Source organism: Taudactylus pleione, unplaced genomic scaffold (genome assembly GCF_031769625.1).
Source record: "Taudactylus pleione unplaced genomic scaffold, aTauple2 ptg000845l, whole genome shotgun sequence".
Lineage (NCBI taxonomy): Eukaryota > Metazoa > Chordata > Amphibia > Anura > Myobatrachidae > Taudactylus > Taudactylus pleione.
The window spans coordinates 5,364,517-5,382,983 of NW_028285247.1; the positions used below are offsets into that span (position 1 = coordinate 5,364,517).

The following is an 18,467-nucleotide window of genomic DNA, read 5'->3' on the forward strand; positions in this document are numbered from 1 at the left end:
CCGGCGTTCTGGTACCGGCGGGGTGTAGGGAAGACAGCATGGACGTCAGGACTGACTGTCCATGCTGTTCATCCAGATGTGCAGCCACAGCTGCATGAAGAATAAGCTTCAGGGGCTCTTCTAGCCCCCACTCCAACAGGTGCACCCGACTCCGGCCGGGCACCAAACTAAACTGAGGTGCCTTGGCCCGGGGGCGGGGTATAGGAGGGGGACCTAGTGCATCCTGGGAGGCTGAAAGCTTAACTCTTTGGTGCCCTGCGACTGACGTCACACCTATACCCCAAGGTATCCTGTGGATACCCTATGGACCCTGAAGTAGAAATGATCACTTTTGTACTGAACAATCAGGAAACTGTCACAACTAGGATTAATATGAAGGGAAATACAAGCACCGATTCCTGATAGGTTACGATAGCATGGAGTCTAGAGATAACATACCAATTTACAGGTAAAGGCTGTGCCACAGTACAACATACCTATACCATCTTATCACTGCTCATCTAAGACCACCACTTAATAATAACGTATATTTTATATATACACATACATACATTATATATATATATATATATATATATACACACAAACATAAAAAGTGTGATAAAATGCAAATATTAAGTAACCCTGTAAAGTGTACAGGTTATATAATAAAAGTTAGCAATGTATTTGTGGAATTGTGGTGGAATAATTTCATAAAAAGAAAAAGGGGGTGAACACAAAGATAAGTGGAGTGTTCAGAACCAGCATAGATGCACTGTGCCCGGGCACTGAAAGTGGCTGTCTGGTGCACACTAGTCACAAGGAGAAGACTGAAACTAGCATTTGCCGATTACCGCTGCTGCAACTCCGCAAAAGTCGTAGTCGCAATAGTGTCCACTTCTGAATCAGGCTCACAGTATCATATGTGGATTTACTACTGACGGCATCAGAAATGTGGCAGAAACGTGCTGGGTGTTCCTGGGCGATGACTGGTATGAGCTAGTAGTGTAAGAAAAAATGGTCCTTTCAGTGGCCGTGTTATGGGAGTGTCGCGGACATGTCAATGTAATGTTAAATATAGACGCATAGCTGCAAGCATATGAGAAACTGCACTTGGCATAGGGCTGGCGCAAGTTTTGATGGTACGACAGATGGTGGCATCTAAGGATGCACCAATCAGTATTACAGAGTGCACAGACACTATAAGTGGGCGTCTCAGTTCCTGCATATTAGGCCGCACAGATGTACACAAGGAAACTAGCTTGTAGCGGTATTTGCATAAAGTCGCAGATGGAAGACCGCCAATAGACACTGCTGCGAGCGACTCAGAATCAGCCCCATAGCCTCTGAACACACGTAGCATTCTTTCTACAAAGGAAAGTAAATATTATTCTTGAAATTTTTTCTAACACTATTGCAGAAGTTCCCACAAATGTGCTGCACTTGTAAGTTTCCTTGCATCCACCTTTCTGTCCAGTTCATCCCAAACCAGCTCAATGTTTAAGTCCAAAGACTGTGCTAGCCATGGCATGATAAGAAGCCTACCATCTACCATCTTGTTCTTTTTCCTTGAATATGGAGGTATGTTTTGGGTCATTATCTTGCTGTAGGAAGAACTCCTGACCAACGAGACATAGATAATAGGATATTGCAGGGCGTAAAATGCTGTGGTAGCCCTTTTGGCTCAGGGTGACTGATAGACACTCTATGCAAGTCACCGACTCAGGATTCAGCAAGAAGCCTAAAACCGGCACGCTTCCTCCTCCATGTTTGACAGTTGGTACTGAGGAACCACCTTATTGCCTACTCGATGGCATACAAAAACCCTGTGCGAGTTCAAATTTTGATTTATCGGTTCATGGCTCATGCAAGCCTCTTTTTCTTATTTTACCATCTTAGCAATGGCTTCCTTACTGCCAAACCTGCAGCTTGAGGTCTTCTCTTCACATTTGAAACTGTGGCTTGCTTACTTACTTTGACCAGTGTTAAGTTGTGCTTGAAGCTATTGTTTTGCAAGCCGTGGACTCGTGGAAACTGGAGGAAACTCTGGCAGCAAGTCTGGCAGACACAAAGTCATAACAGAATCGAAAACAAGTTTCTTAATGCCTTTTGATGGTGTAGCAAACCATACTCTCTAACACCCTTGACTTTCTTTGTAATTTTTCGAAAGCAAACGTGGTCCGCCACCTGCTCTAATGCAGCCCTATGATCGCATAGCAGTTTGGGGTCTTCCATATGCCGCTACACCCTTACACTTCTGCGAGAGTCAGGCAAAGCTGAGGCAACACCGAGCGGAAGCCGCAGAATGTGCAGGTATCCTGCCCCGAGGCCTTTGCCCAACGCAGCCCTGGACCTCCCACCCAGCCAAAGAGTCAGACACAGGGCAGACAAGTACCAGAAGCTGCTTGTGAAGAGAATGGTGACTGTGCCATGAGGAGGACAGAGATTTGGGTAGTTATTGTAGGCATTGGGGCTGTAATCTGAGAGAGGACAGACACTGGGGACTGTATATCAGGAGGAATCCTGGAGGATGGGAGCAGGAAGCATAATTTTAGGATGACAGAGTGATGCCGGGGCCATAATCTAGGAGAATAGGGACCAGTCACAGAATCTGATGAGAGATTCCACAACCAGAGGATAATACTGACCACAGACATTATCTGAGGGACAGTATCTGAGGAGAAAACAGAGGGCAATTCAGACCCGCTCACGAGCACTCGCAAGCGGGTCGATGATGGCCCAGTGCGCATGTGCAATATTTACTCAGCAAACCCTTACTTAATTGCTGGGAGGCTAACTGTGAGTATATATTTACCAGCGAATCGACGAGTCATTTCTTTAACCACTTAACTGATGATTTTTTTTCTGGCAAAACCGGTCAGAAATGGTCGTGCCCGCAGGAGAGTCCGGGGAGTCAGAGGAGATCCGTTCTGCACATGTGTACAATGGATTTCCTCTTCAAAAGTACAGCAGGCGGTGCGGCCGCACCTTGTCAGCTGAAGCACAGTTGGCTGACATGGACATGCGACCAAGTGGTTAATACGGCACTTCAAAAAACAAAAGTTTGGATGCACCTGCTCTAAAGGAAATACCTACACTTTTAAGGGTTATAATGGTCTGTCTTCCCTTAGTAATTGTCTTTTTCTCACCATTCTAATAGTAATAAATATTTCATGCAGTGCAATATTGTCCATATTATGCTTCAGAGGATGTAATAATAATCTGTTGATTTTATACAGAAAGGGGCACCCAAGGCTCATTGATACGAGTGGGGAGTGGCTAGGCCGCCTGGTCCTATTCCAAAGAAGAGCTACTGTAGACCAAATTGCAGAAAACGTTAATGCTGGCTATGATGGAAAGGTATCAGAATACACAGTGCATCGCAGCTTGCTACATATGGGGCTGCAAATCTGCGGATTGGTTAGAGTGCCCATGCTGACCCCTGTCCATTGCTAAAGGGCATACAATGGGCACGTTAGCGTCATGACTGGACCATAGAGCAATGGAAGAAAGTGGCCAGAACCCTGGATGCTACGGAGCGCATCGCGAGGATGGAGGCGAGTATCAGATCTTTTTTTCAGGTACACACATTGGAATCTACATGGGACAAGGGGACAGACCAGCTGGTAGAGGTTTGTATGTGTGTGTTAGGTAGGTGTTTAATAAAGTTTTACTTTAGACAGTATGTTTGTACTGTCTTTTTTTAACTATTTAATTTACAGTGGGGGTATGGGTGCCGTTGCCTGCTGGCACTTGTAGTTCCACAAGTGCCAAAGGGCAGGTATGCTGGCACCTGTAGTTCCACATTAAAACTATTTTAAACATTATTACCACCGTACCCACGGCCCAGGGGTGCGGGGAAGAGCCCCGGGCTTCAGCCCAAGCCTAGGGTTTCGGAAGAGGAGGGACCCATTTTTGGGGGGTCCCCACCTTTCCCCTGAGATCCCCGGCTTGGGCTGACCGGCTTGCGATGCAAATGCTTTGGCCATGGAGGCTCGGTGATAGGGTCTCCAGGCTGTGGCATTACACCACGGTCGGTTTGGATCCGGTGCTGGTTTCAAATATAGGGGGACCAGTAAGCCAATTTTTTTCTCCCTATATTTAAAACCAGGACTGGTCCTGCAGCCAGGTGCTGGTCCCTAAATTACGGTGGAACCCTACTCGTTTTGTTCCCCGTAATTTATGGAACCAGGACTGGCCGAGCAGTCCGGGGCTGGCTATGTCTTTTGGGGAGGGGGGGGGACCCTACATCATTTTAATTTTTATATAAACACTTTCAATTAAGTACACATGCAGAAACATACATAAATCACACTGACCTGTGTATATGTTTCTGCCAAACTCACAGCTCTGGAGGTGGAGTGTTTGAAACTTCAATTTCTCTTCGAGTTTGCTCCAATCTCACACGAGATTGTAATCTCGATTCTTGGTAAATTTGCGAGTTGTATTTCTTACATGAAAAGTACTTCCGAGTTTGCCCAATGGTGAGTTGTTTCGAGTTTGCAATCTCACCCGAGTTTTACGAGTGAGAATATAGAAATATCTCCCAAACTCACTAGAGTTTGTCTATAGTAAATTTGCGAGATGAAAAACATGCCTAAACTCACCTGAGATTGTCATCTCGACCAAACTCAAATCTTAGTAAATTTACCTCTATGAGCCGTATTCAATTTGAGCGGACCCGCGATACTTTTCGCCTACAACACGCGTTTTGTAGGCGGAAAAGTATCGCGCGCACCCAATTTGAAAGTATGCAAAAACGGGACCCGGCGAAACTTAAAGAAGCGGAAAGTACTGTCAGATTTGGGGAAATCAGCCTGACACCCCCCAAAAGATGCTCTGACATGGGGGTTCCCTATGATACCCCCCATTTTGGCTTGCTGAAGGTATTTGGCGTTTTTAAATGGGCTCAATAGCTGCTAAATAGCGGTGGTGCAGAATAGTATTCTGAAGTTATTTTTTGCAGAAAATAACTTATCCCAGCAAATTTGGGGTACTTGAAAATGGGGGCCAGCATATTTTAAAGTTGCTAAAGTTACGTTTAAAAAATCGTGAAAAATCAGCCTGCCGCAAGCCCCTGCAATGAAAAAAACACTTGGGGCATACTTGGAGACCCCCCCAGAGTCAAGTAGTTTTTAACTTTGTCCCCCAACAGTTTTTTTTTTGCCCCCAAATTCAAAGTGACTTTTTTGGGGTGTTCTTAACTGTTTTTTAAAACTTGTTTGACACAGTTTACCATTGGGGGACTGTCTGAAGGCTGCACGGGGGTTCCCGCAATGTTGCACCCCAAAAACCCCAATTCTGCACTTTTTTCCGACTGTTACATTGCACTGACTTTCCGCCTAGGCGGAAAGTCTTTCAAGTTGAATACGGCGATACTTTTCCACCTGGCGAAATTACGTCATCGGCGAAAAGTTTCCGCCAAAAATATACGCAAAAACAGCTTTTCGCCTCAAATTGAATACGGGTCTGAGAGTGTTACATTTATAACACGATGTGAAGTGCTAGCCATCCAAAGCAGTAAGAGAAAAGAGCCATCCAAAGCTGTAACTTTCCTGCTGTGTGAACAGTTATATTAATAACTAAGCAGCAGTTTGGGACTTTGCAAGTAGTAAGGAGCTGACCCTTACATAACTGCATAAGGTTCTTTGGGAACCAGTCCCAACATTGATGACAAGCAGTTAGATACAGCTATAGCTACCACTTTTAGGCAAGTGTACAGAAGCAACCATTTCACTGCAGCAGAAAGTCACTTGGTAACTCTACACTTCAAGGCACAATTCTTACTCGTAGAAGGAAAACCGTTGCCTTTTTCATCTTCCTCCTGGCTGCTGATATAGGGCTCACGGTCTCGTCTAATCCTACACAGCACGTTGGGATGGAGAATTGTGTAACCTGTGAAGAAAAATAGACCTTCAAATTATTTTACATAAAAATAATGTTCTTTGGATCCCAACAAAGAGTGGTTAAATTAGATTGTCCCTCATCTGTAGTTATTACTGTACATTGCAGTAAAATATTGCCAGGGTTAGGCTGTGGAGAAGGTGGATTAGGGTTAGGGGTTAGGCTACTTACTTTTGGCAGTCGGGATTCTGACTGTTGGGATGCCGATGTCGGTATTCTAACCGCCGGCATCCCGACCGCCAGTATCCCATACCCAACCCAATCAAGTAGTCACTATAATCTGGCCATTAGAGGTGATGTTGCATTGAAGTGGATTTGTCTCATTCAGAGAGGGGGCAATCAGTGCCCACCCCCAGTAAGACCAGCAACATCCCTGTAGCTGTAGAGATCCCGCAAGACTGAGGGCTGGGCGTGGCCGACCGGGAGGAGCGTGTCTTTGTGACATGCCCCAAATTCGTCATACTTGGGGGTTTCCTGGGCAACCTCCAAGCTCTCCCCTCACTGTGAATAGATTTGCATCTATTCACCCGGCAGTGATCGGTCACTGCAACTTTTCCCACCTGCGGGACACTGCAGCCCTCGGGTGGGGAGGCCATTTTAGCGGGGGCCAGTAATAGAACAGGGCGCATTTTGCCCCGTTAAGATCGGGCAGGGCGCGGCAATCTGTTAAAACAGCCTAGCGAGAACACTACGCAGCTAAGTGTTGGGCTGGGGAGAGAAACTGCTGCCACTGAGCTGCAGCAATCTCCTCTCTCTACCTACACAATGTGCTACTGACACGGGCCCCAGCCGGCCCAGGTAAGTATTGCCCACTTCCCCACTTCTCGGCGCCCCTGGTCGTGACTAAGACATTTTGAATAATTTTTAACAAACTTTTATGCAATTATACAGAAAAAAAGTAACTATTGTGTATGTAGAATGAAGAATTCCTCTACGCTAGGTTAGTACAGGTTGAGTCTCCCATATCCAAATATTCCGAAATATGGAACATTCCAAAACACAGAATTTTTTTAGCATGACTGAGATAGTGAAACCTTTGATTTTTGATGGTTCAATGTACACGAACTTTGTTTAAACACAAAATTATTAAAATTATTGTATAAAATTACTTCAGGCTCTGTGTATAAGGTGGATATGAAACATAAATGAATTTCATGTATGTACACAAACTTTGTTTGAGCCACAAAATTGTTGAAAATATGTATAAAATTACCTTCATGTTGTGTGTATAAGGTGTATATAATACATAAATGCATTCTGTGTTTAGATTTGGGTCCCATTCCCAAGATATTTCATTATGATATGCAAATATTCCAAAATATGGAATATTCCGATATACAAAATACCCCTGGTCCCAAGCATTCTGGATATGGGAGACTCAACCTATACAATCAGATATTGGCATTGATCTGTCTAGATCATGGTACATGATAAACATTTACAGATTATTAGGCTCTAACGCCGCTAGGTTAGTAAAGAACACATGTAGCATACACACTGTGGGGACAGGCATTCGGTTAGCTTAACCAATTTTCGCGAGAATGCAGCCCCATCAATTACATGGAGATTAGTCATCACTGATTATGCTTAAGCCTACAAAATGGCTGCCAGCACTAATTCCATGTGAACTCACTGGCTGCAGTGTACTGGTTCCGAACACAAAGTTGCTATCTCTGCTGTAAGTGACAAGAGCATTGAAATGTGTATGAACGTTTCATATAGAGTCAGATTTCACGACTACCTAAAGACAGTAATGCCGCATGAATGTCCTTCATAACATTGCTGTACAGCTCCTTCTGCCACGACTCTAAGAGGTTCCATTCTTCTTCAGAAAAGTACACAGCAACTTCATTAAAGCTCACAGAGGTCTGAAATGACAAGTACAACAATTCTGGATAACACCGAATAACATTGCTGTTATAAAATAAACCTTGTGCCTGATTTAACTATTGTTACTTTGGCTTCAGCTTACTGTAGGTTATTGTCACACAGGTACCTCTTTTGTTCTGCATATTTTAGCTCTAGAAATAAGATTGGGAATTAAGACCCCATGGGGCCCTCAGCAACATACTAGTTTGGGTACCTTTCCCACCTCTGACAAAAAACAAAAACAAATATATCAACGTAAATATGTTTTAGAGTAATCTGGGCCTCTCAGTGTCTAAAGGTGGCTACAAATTAGATGATATTTCGCCCGATCCAACTAATCCGGGACAACATAGCGTCAAAATTGGCTAATGTGTACCCACTATGTCGGGTTATGCGCGCTCCCGTTTCGTCATCAGTCACATCGTCAGGTCGGCCCAACATGCAGCTCAATCTGACAATGCGACTGAGGAACCCATGCAGTGGGATGCAGCTGGTTCCGACAGATCGGGCACTGGGTCGTCCAATGTGTTCCGGCCGCCTGATATGTCGGCCCATCGCCCGTGCAGTCATCTGTCGCATCGCTGGGTACACACATTGTTTAGTATGTACCCAGCTTTAGGCAGAAACAAGGAACTTAGGGCATGATTCAGAGCCGGACGCTCTGACAAGAGCGCTCGCTCTGAATCAGGGCCCTCCTGCCTAAAATTGGAGCGGCCTCCTGGCCGCTCGCATAGCTTTGGGTGTCCACCCACAGCTTATGCGAGCGGCCAAAAAGATGGTTACGATGGTCAAGACCATCGCGACCATCGGGCTTGCAACGAGACCCTCCGGTAGGGTCTCGCTGCCGCAAGCCCAGGAGTGCTTTTGGCTCTATCAGAGCCAAAAGCACTCCCACTGACATCACTAGTGATGTCAGTGGGGCCGGCCCCAGACGGTAGGTGTTCCCATGAAAACGCCTCCGTCTGGGCATCAACGCCCCCGGCACGCCCAAAAAAGGGGGCGTGCTGTCACTCACCATCGACAGCACTCCCCCTTTGGTGCGAGACCCATAGCGACGGCTTGTCCGTCGCTATTCGGGTCCCACGCATGCGCACGACGGAGCTCCCTCCGTCGTGCGCATGTGCACTAGGGCACCATCAACCCGCTTGTGAGCGGGTCTGAATCAGGCCCTTAGTCTATGGCAACACATAGAAAGCACTGTACCCCAACATCGCACATTGGGCCTGATTCACTATGGATCGCTATTCTGCTTATACGCTATTCTGCTTATACGCACACACCACAGTTGGTAATATCAGCGGTGTTATTTAAATGTGTGCATTCACATTGCGTACACAGCCTGACACTTCCCCTTACTCACATCCGTATACTAGGGCAACATAGCAAAACAATCGGTAAAATCAAGTAACATCAGACCCATATGCACAGTTAAGGAAGCCCAGATCTCACTCAGAAATTGCTAACTTCTGCGCACGCTATAAAACCTCTGGAGGCGTCTGGTATCACAGTGGGTAATTTATGCACGCCCATGCAACGCCGTTGAAATGCACTGGTGTGTCTGCGTTCGCACAGGCCACCCACCCCCCTCACCACCCACAAATGGCACTTCCTGTCAATCACTCTGTCAGAAGTCTGCGTACAAAGTTCTGACCGCAGCGTCTGGCTCGCGCACTGCGATGCATACGCAGTGCAAATTAGTTGACAAATTGCATGCGTATCAGCAACTGCGTTCCTTGCTGAATCAGGCCCATTATCCTGCTCACCTGTATGGGGTGCAAGAAACAATACGCAAAGTTATTGTTGGCTGCGAGGTGCTAACTATTTTTCTAGAACTTCACAGCCTTCGTTGCTAATTGAGTTGACCCCTGAAAATGTAATTTAAAGCTGATTGCTTCAGGGGATTCCAGAAGTCTGTTATATGGATTTTTTTAACTGCACAGTACCTTTTATTTGTGAAAAACTCAACTTTATTGTGAAGTAATTTGTGTATATATATATATATATATATATATATATATATATATATATATATGTATATAGATACACACACACACACACACACACACACACACACACACACACACACACACACAATGTACAAATATGCATTTTTTTGATACATATATAAAGTATTATTGGAAATAGGATGCAGCATGCTTACTAACCACTGAGCCAGGAGCCAAAGCAGAGGTGCTCTTCTTACTAGAATCCGAAGCCAAATTCACCAGCCCTTGAGTCTACAATAATTTAGATCATAAAAATGTTTTGACATTAACATTAGATAAAAATGGGTGTGGTTTATTAGGTCTACAATAAAAAGGTAGACAATGTTTGGGTAGACAATGGAAGCTAGACAGACAATAGGTCAACAGGGCCTGAAGGTCGACACACTAAAGGTCGACTGGTAAGGATGACAGGGACAGAAGGTCATTAGGTCGACTCACAAATTGTCGACACAAACATTGTCGACACATGTTTTGTTTATTTTTCTAGCCCTAATCTTCACCCTAACCCCAACCCTCCCCTTGGTGCCTAACCCTAACCCTCCCTCCTGGTGCCTAACCTTAACCGTCAGGGTAGGTGCCTGACCCTAACCGTCCCTTCTAGTGCCTAACCCTAAAAAATACAAAGAAACATGTGTCAAGCATGTCTGTGTCAACCTTTAGTGTGTCGACCTTCAGACCCTGTCGACGTGTCTAACGTCCATTGTCTACCTTTTTACTGTAGACCTAATGTAGATTATAATTCTTGCTTATTCTTCACATATACATTTTCTTCTTAGATGGTAAAATTTGGCCCCATGAATGACTTCCTCCCACCTATGCACTGTAATTTGCTCTTCAGATGCTAACCAAAGCATGAAAACGGCATTAAAAATAGGATGAATAGATCATTATGTGCCTGTTCCGACCATTGCATTATACAGTCTTACATGTTTTTAAGGGTGCATATTAATATTTGTAGCTCACTGCAAATGAAAAACCGAAATATATTGCATATAATTACACTTCTTGAATTTTTCCTCATAGTTACTTTTAAATAAATTATAGTGCAACCCAATTACTAGAAACTGACCAGATCTCTAAAGTCACTAAATACTGAGTTTATACACATTGTGGTTATGCTGGACAATGGGTCTCAGCGTATGAGGGAAACATTAAAATCAATGGATACATCCAGACAAATTGTATTTTTATACATTGTAACTGGCAGGTAGGTACACCAGTAGTTAAAGATCTAAACAAAGAGGCAGTCACATTATTGGATGTGAATATGATGTAATTGGCTCATATACAATAATAGGATACCCTTTTCGACCATGGTAAAACCCAGTTACAGCTAAGCCACTAGGCCAGAGAGCAGATTGTCTTGCATTTAAAAACATGTCTAATGACAAACAAAAGTAGTCAACCTGAAGTGGGCATTATAATGCTGGGCACAAACTTGATAGACGAACAATATATAATGAGTGCATCGGCAAGTGTGTACACCCGATATGTCTGCGAACGACATTACATTTCCATGTGTGTACGGGTGACCCACCGACCGCCTGTACACTTACTGTAGGGACCGCCGACACTGACATCTCAACTGGGCGGGCATTTAAATGCCCACCTAGTTGTGATGTCAGGCCAGACATATCAAATGGCCGATTGGTAAGTGTATTTAGCTTACCAATCGGCCTCTGAAACGGCGGATCAGTCTGCTGACCGATCCATCGTTATAGAGTGTACACAGCTGATGCAGCCTTACATCTTCCTTTTCCCACTAACTGCTTTTACATCTACAATGATTGTGTCAGCCAGTAGCCCACAAAGTATCACAGAAGTACTGTAGCTATACACAAACTGCATTAAATAACAAATACATTTGAGGAGTGATACCTTGTTTATTTCTCTACTGTCCAGTGTTGGAGCCATTGTGCTCTTGTCTCAAATTCTGCAGTCTAGTGAAAGCAATAAAAAAAGATGAAAAAGGACAAAAACAAATTACTTTTATCCCTCAAACAGTAAATCAATGTGGAAAAACATACTACAGCAACACATCCTCACATGTATCATTTACCACTCTATAAATAATGGGGCTTGGTAGACAAAAAGAGTAACTGATAACTCTGTAAGCTGATTCTAGAAAACTTTGCCAATATTAGATTAGATTTTTATTCTTATGGTGCGTACACACTGGGCGATAAAGTGGACGACTGAACGATAACGATATCGTTATCGTTCAGTCGTCCACTTTATCGTCCATTTTTAACACCAAAAAGATGAACGATGACGACGCGCGTTCCCGCGGGTCGTCGTCATCATCGTTCATCGGGCTGACATGCAGGCCAACCTGACGATCTCGTCAGGTTGCTGTATGTCAGGGAATGGGGGAGAGAGTCGGCGCTGAACGATATCGTTAATGATATCGTTCAGCGGCTGTGCTCAATGTCATGAACGACATTGAGCACAGCCTGCCGGGGACAACACTACACGATATCGCTCACGGAGCATATCGTGTAGTGTGTATCCACCATTAAGGGGCCTATCCATTAGACGACTTTTGAACGATCCCACCAAAACGATGGTTCAGAAAGTCGTCTAATGGATAGCTGGCAAGGACAAGCGATGCGCGTGCACGCTGTATCCTTGCCGACTATCTGTGGAACATGCTCATCAACCTGACGACGATCGTCAGGTTTCACATGTTCGCAGATAGAAGGTCGGTCTCCTGCACTGAATGACGTTCAGTGAACGCCATTCAGTGCGGGCACCGCACCTAGGCAACCTGAAGGACGGAACGCTAGTCGTTCAGTTTTTCGGGTCGCCTAATGGATAGGCCCCTTTTGTTTTTCAACAATTGATTTTGACTTGATTTCTAACCGTGTATACTATAAGGCTTCATTCCCATTGGGGGGAAATTACATGTGTTTACTATTGGTTTTTAACACTCATACAATGCATATAAAACAGGTCTGGCAACAAAAACTATTGTTTTCAATATTAGTACATCCAATTGCCATTTTACTTCCATTCGGTTTCATTATGCAGGCCTGGCCAACCTGTGGTTCTCCAGCTACTGTGAAACTACAAGTCCCAGCATACCCTGTCACAGTTTTGCTATCAGAGAATGCTAAAATTGTGGCAGGGCATGCTGGGATGTGTAGTTTCACAACAGCTGGAGAGCCACAGTTTGGCCAGGCCTGCATTAAGTTTGTGTTGCAGTTCTACTTTGAAGTCAGTGGAGTGACCATCAATGCTACTGAACACAAGTAAAAACGCTAGTTACACAACCACATGCACTTAGGAATACAGCTCTGTATCTCTAATGGGTGCAGTCTGTGCGGTGCACACGGGCTCATGCATCAGGCGGGGCCCCGCTATACACCCCTGCACAAGCGTCAGGCAGGGCCCCGCTATACACACCCTGCACAAGCCTCAGGCAGGGCCCCGCTATACACACCCTGCACAAGCCTCAGGCAGGGCCCCGCTATACACACCCTGCACAAGCGTCAGGCAGGGCCCCGCTATACACACCCTGCACAAGCATCAGTCAGGACCCCGCTATACACACCCTGCACAAGCATCAGGCAGGGCCCCGCTATACACTCCCTGCACAAGCATCAGTCAGGACCCCGCTATACACACCCTGCACAAGCATCAGTCAGGACCCCGCTATACACACCCTGCACAAGCATCAGGCGGGGCCCCGCTATACACTCCCTGCACAAGCATCAGGCGGGGCCCCGCTATACACACCCTGCACAAGCATCAGTCAGGACCCCGCTATACACACCCTGCACAAGCATCAGGCGGGGCCCCGCTATACACTCCCTGCACAAGCATCAGGCGGGCCCCGCTATACACACCCTGCACAAGCATCAGTCAGGACCCCGCTATACACACCCTGCACAAGCATCAGTCAGGACCCCGCTATACACACCCTGCACAAGCATCAGGCGGGGCCCCGCTATACACTCCCTGCACAAGCATCAGGCGGGGCCCCGCTATACACTCCCTGCACAAGCATCAGGCGGGGCCCCGCTATACACACCCTGCACAAGCATCAGTCAGGACCCCGCTATACACACCCTGCACAAGCATCAGTCAGGACCCCGCTATACACACCCTGCACAAGCATCAGGCGGGGCCCCGCTATACACTCCCTGCACAAGCATCAGGCGGGGCCCCGCTATACACTCCCTGCACAAGCATCAGGCGGGGCCCCGCTATACACACCCTGCACAAGCATCAGGCGGGGCCCCGCTATACACACCCTGCACAAGCATCAGGCGGGGCCCCGCTATACACACCTTGCACAAGCATCAGGCGGGGCCCCGCTATACACACCTTGCACAAGCATCAGGCAGGGCCCCGCTATACACTCACTGCACAAGCATCAGGCAGGGCCCCGCTACACACCCTGCACCAGTATCAGGCGGGGCCCCGCTATACACACCTTGCACAAGCATCAGGCAGGGCCCCGCTATACACTCACTGCACAAGCATCAGGCAGGGCCCCGCTACACACACCCTGCACCAGTATCAGGCAGGGCCCCGCTATACACTCTATATGTGGACGGGACACTGTCAACATGGTTGTAATGTTAGCTAAACTGTGTCAGCAGTATAACTTTAAGCATAATAATAAAGCATCATATGTAAAGTTATACTGCCGACACAGTTAAAATGCTTTAACTAACATTACAACTGTCTCGGCATAATAACTTCGGCATTGTCCCATACAGTTTGTGTTGATCAACTGACTACATTCCGATGGAAAGATTGCACTGCCTGTAGCCAAGTAACCTGGGGTGGAGGGAGGCACATTGAAGGAGCCACAGAAGACACTGCACACAGGCCCCACATTTCTTAAAATGCTCTAAATAGAATAATCAAATAAAGTGTAACAGAAAAAGTGTCTTTGAGAATATAAAGTTACTTCATTATTTGTGAAATCATAATAGTAAATTAAACAGTTATTTAGAAATTTGGTGTAAAGCGACACACCTAAAGTTACAAGATGAGACAAGATTTAGAACAGCTTCTGCACCCTGGACAAGTCTTCAGACGCTTATTTTATTCATTTCTAAATTCATTTCATTCACAGATTTATTCCTATTCCCAGAACTAGACAACAATAATTGATACTAAGATAAAAAACCAGAAAGGTGCGCATGGGCTGAGTATCATCAGTAAAAAAAAGAATCATAAATGTACATACTAATCATGTATTAAAATGATACTAAATTAATACTAATCATAATCTATTAAAATATAAACAAAATTATTATAACAAAATATAAGAAACATTTTTTTTTTAGAAAATGTTAAAAAATTAACATAGACTAGATATGTTGAAGAACTTAAATCAATAACAAAACAATAAATTCTTATCCACAAATACCCAAAGTTGTCTACAGAGCTTACACTCTTACATAAAAACATCACAATAACAGTACTATATGCATGTTGTTTATACTGTATGTGGCAGGGAGGGGGTGAAGGAAGAAAACAGCTAGTATACCTCTACAGGGAGCATCACCCCAGCAGTGCTGGCCAAGGACACCCCGGCTCATACATGGTGGGCAGCACCTCTAAGGGGCAGGATGCCCAGGGTCTCCAGGCCGAATGATAAGGACAGCACACCTTACTCACCCTCTTTTCAGTACAGGGGGCAGTGCCCATCCCTCCTACAAGCAGTTGTGGGACCCCGACTGTGATGGGCAGGACAGTGCACCCTGTAAGCCTTTGGATGTCTGGGGATGGACTACAGTGGAACAATAACCAGACAGTCTGGGAACTACAAATCCCGGCATTCCATTAGCTCCTTCAAAACTAAACAACTTTATTAGATTGAAAGGGTGTACGATATGCAGCCTGTTTCCTCTCATAGCGTCATGAACGGCGGAGTGAGGTCTGTACACATGCGCAGTGACAGATATGAGGCTACGTGAGTGCAGCCTTCCCATGGGATTCTGGGTAGCAAACCACTGGTTTTCCAAGCCTAGTACCTGTATGCTGCGATTCCTGCGAATGTGCAGGTGCTTCTGGTCAGCCAGAGAGGAGGATGTAAGTAAGTGATTGCACTGAGTGTCCTGCTCTGTGGCAAAAAGATGGTAAGAGGGTGGAGGGCTTAGCCAGTTTGTAGGAAATGTTAACTCCTGTGTAACTTAGTGGGATAGATAGTTTTTTTTTAATGATTATGGGTGTAAGTGATATCACTTCGTCATGGTGCACTGCAAATACATCTTTAGTACACTGTTCCTGACACAGTGGAAGTGACTTGCATTAAGCAGGTGTAATGGCTATCCCACTGTATGTCTACTTTTGCAGGCTATACATCTATTTACCATGCATGGGGGTTTTATATTTCCATTGCTCATTGTCTTCTTGGTATTTGGTGTCCTACTTATCTAATCTGTTGTAGATGCAAATTAAGTCAAAACCCTTCCAACCTGTTGCATGTATTCCTTAGGCTAGGTAAACACGATTACAAGTCTTAATATGCTTACCTAAATAATGCTTAATCTGGCATTATCAATTACATCAAATGTAAGTTTCTTTAAGAATCTGCTGAGTACAGTTATGCTGCCATCTCCCAGTGTAATTACACTTACAGACTTACTACTGTACTTCCTACATCTGTTTCTCCTTCCCTTGAGACAAACATGTCCTTCACAATACTTACCATAGACATGGGAGTAGTAGTACCTGAGAGTATTATTGTATTTATTTAACACCTTTCCTTTCGTTATACTGATTGTCACTTACCCATTCCACTTTTACTTTATCTATTTGAGGAACATGTGGAGCGACTGTTGTAGGGAATTCTCTGTAGGTATGAATAAGAAAACAAAATATCAGCCCCATAAGAAACACAAATAATTCTACCAGCTAGAAAAGTGCTGTTCCTAATAAGGGGATCCCTGTACAACCTGTTAAAAGTTACAAATGTGTCTCATGTTCATATATAAATATCAAAAAATTTGGGGTTGACACACAGCGCTCCCCTATTGATGTATGATGTACCAGGATGGGGGTTAGTGATGTATGATGTATTAGGATAAGATCATGTAAGATGACAACAGATGACTGATTTTTATACAGTATAGAGACTAAATGTATTTAATAATATAAACAAGGAAACACAGTACTCCAATTAATAAACTAAAGAATCTATTGTGAGTAAAGATGGTGAATATCAGGAATAGGAGCACACTATAAAAGGATTGAAGTTTAGGTCAATTTAATGTAAGTGACACATTAATAAAACACAGTCATATAAAAATTTATAACATTTTATTTCCTTCCACTGCTGAGGGCCTTATCTGACTCTGTCTTTGTAAGTAGGACCTGACGCTGGATTATCCTCTCCATTCTGCCAATATCACATGTCGTCAGTGTTTTGCAGAAATTCAGATAACTAGCTTGTACCAATATGTCTCTATAAAGTCAAGTATATGCAATGAAGGATGTTAACGGTTAGATGCTGGAACGCTAGCCTAGTGAATGGTAACCTGGTACACTTAAGGGGCCTCGTGGACCACCCTTTAACCATCAAAAGGACCACACATAACCCGCAATCTCAGAAAAAAATTAAAACATTACAACATCAAACATTTAAAAAACAGCTATTGACTTTTAAAAACAAATGTGACAATGATGCTAGAGGGATATACCCTGTGCTGCTAACATCCTGATGTTCTGATTGGCTACATGCTGTGCTAACTTCGCCCACTTTTATTTCCTACTTGTCCATGTGTAGAAAAGTTTTGAATAATTAATACATTAGTTGCACTGGCCAGACTTATAGCCCATACACCTATGCGATCAGCATCCGATCCGATTCACATCAGATTACCCTGCAGTCCTGTCGTCACCATTTCTTTTTTTCTGTCGTAAGATCGATCCTGTGCCTCACGCGCTCATTATGGGAATAGGGACAAACAGTCATTGAAATGACTTGAATTACCACACGATGGATCGAATGTAAAAAAAAAAAAAATGCCACGTTCTGAACACGATACGATGGTACATATGTGCTGCACATATGATCATAAGATACGATTGAAGGACCCACGGGAGCGCACATCGGATGAAAAAATGCACGATTTCAACAAGACTGAACGTACGTCGAGTCGAAAATCATGTGATCGTCTAGAAATCGAGTAGGTGTATGGGGGCCTTAACACATCTCAGGTTTTACCAGTTCCCATTTTAAATGACCCCATGATAGACAGGTCAGAGACATGTGATCACTGATTGCTTGAAACTAGTATCTTTTCATGTGCTAATCCGTAACATGGCTATTTTGATTTAAAAATTGCTGTATTTGTTGTACTGCTGTCGACCTACCATTCTTTCATATACAATTGTAAGAACTTGTCTACGTAGCCATGGATCAGGTGGTTGCCCATACTACATATTGAAGGGAATTTACTCCCTAATACTTTGTATATTTTCGCCACATTTTTGACCACGGTCATGATTGATATGTCTGACCATATTGGGAGCAGAGAGATGTATGCCTTCACTCATAAAACTGGCCAGTTTTAACTAACTGGACCTATCTAGGCCAGGCTACACGTGATCTGTCTTACATTTTTTGTAAGTGCATTTTTAAATATCCTCAGCAATTTGATCATCTTGGTCAATTTTTAGCGATATACTATTAAAAGTTACGTTTTATTATCAGTAGGTCGAGTGCCCCTTAAAAAGAGAGCACCT

General features: G+C 44.4%; 2 protein-coding genes across 8 annotated transcripts in view; one reads left to right on the forward strand and one right to left on the reverse strand.

The window, feature by feature from the left end:
* The window catches only part of LOC148474430 (uncharacterized), a 42,178-nt gene extending 26,685 nt beyond the window's left edge, over positions 1-15,493 (reverse strand). For all 6 annotated transcript variants that reach the window (XM_088458665.1, XM_088458667.1, XM_088458663.1 and 3 more), the window contains exons 1-5: positions 15,396-15,493; positions 11,637-11,698; positions 9,918-9,989; positions 7,625-7,751; positions 5,767-5,874 (exon numbers count right to left, since the gene is read on the reverse strand). In XM_088458665.1, coding sequence (XP_088314791.1) covers positions 5,767-5,874; positions 7,625-7,751; positions 9,918-9,989; positions 11,637-11,672 — 343 coding nt within the window. In that variant the 5' untranslated portion in view covers positions 11,673-11,698; positions 15,396-15,493. The remainder of the gene's footprint in view (positions 1-5,766; positions 5,875-7,624; positions 7,752-9,917; positions 9,990-11,636; positions 11,699-15,395) is intronic.
* A 188-nt stretch (positions 15,494-15,681) lies between these two features.
* LOC148474431 (uncharacterized) overlaps positions 15,682-18,467 on the forward strand; it is a 36,660-nt gene continuing 33,874 nt past the window's right edge. The window contains exon 1 of one of the 2 annotated variants that reach the window (XM_088458676.1): positions 15,682-15,813. The gene's annotated coding sequence lies outside the window, so the exon portion shown is untranslated. The remainder of the gene's footprint in view (positions 15,814-18,467) is intronic. The other variant, XM_088458675.1, reaches the window with a different exon arrangement.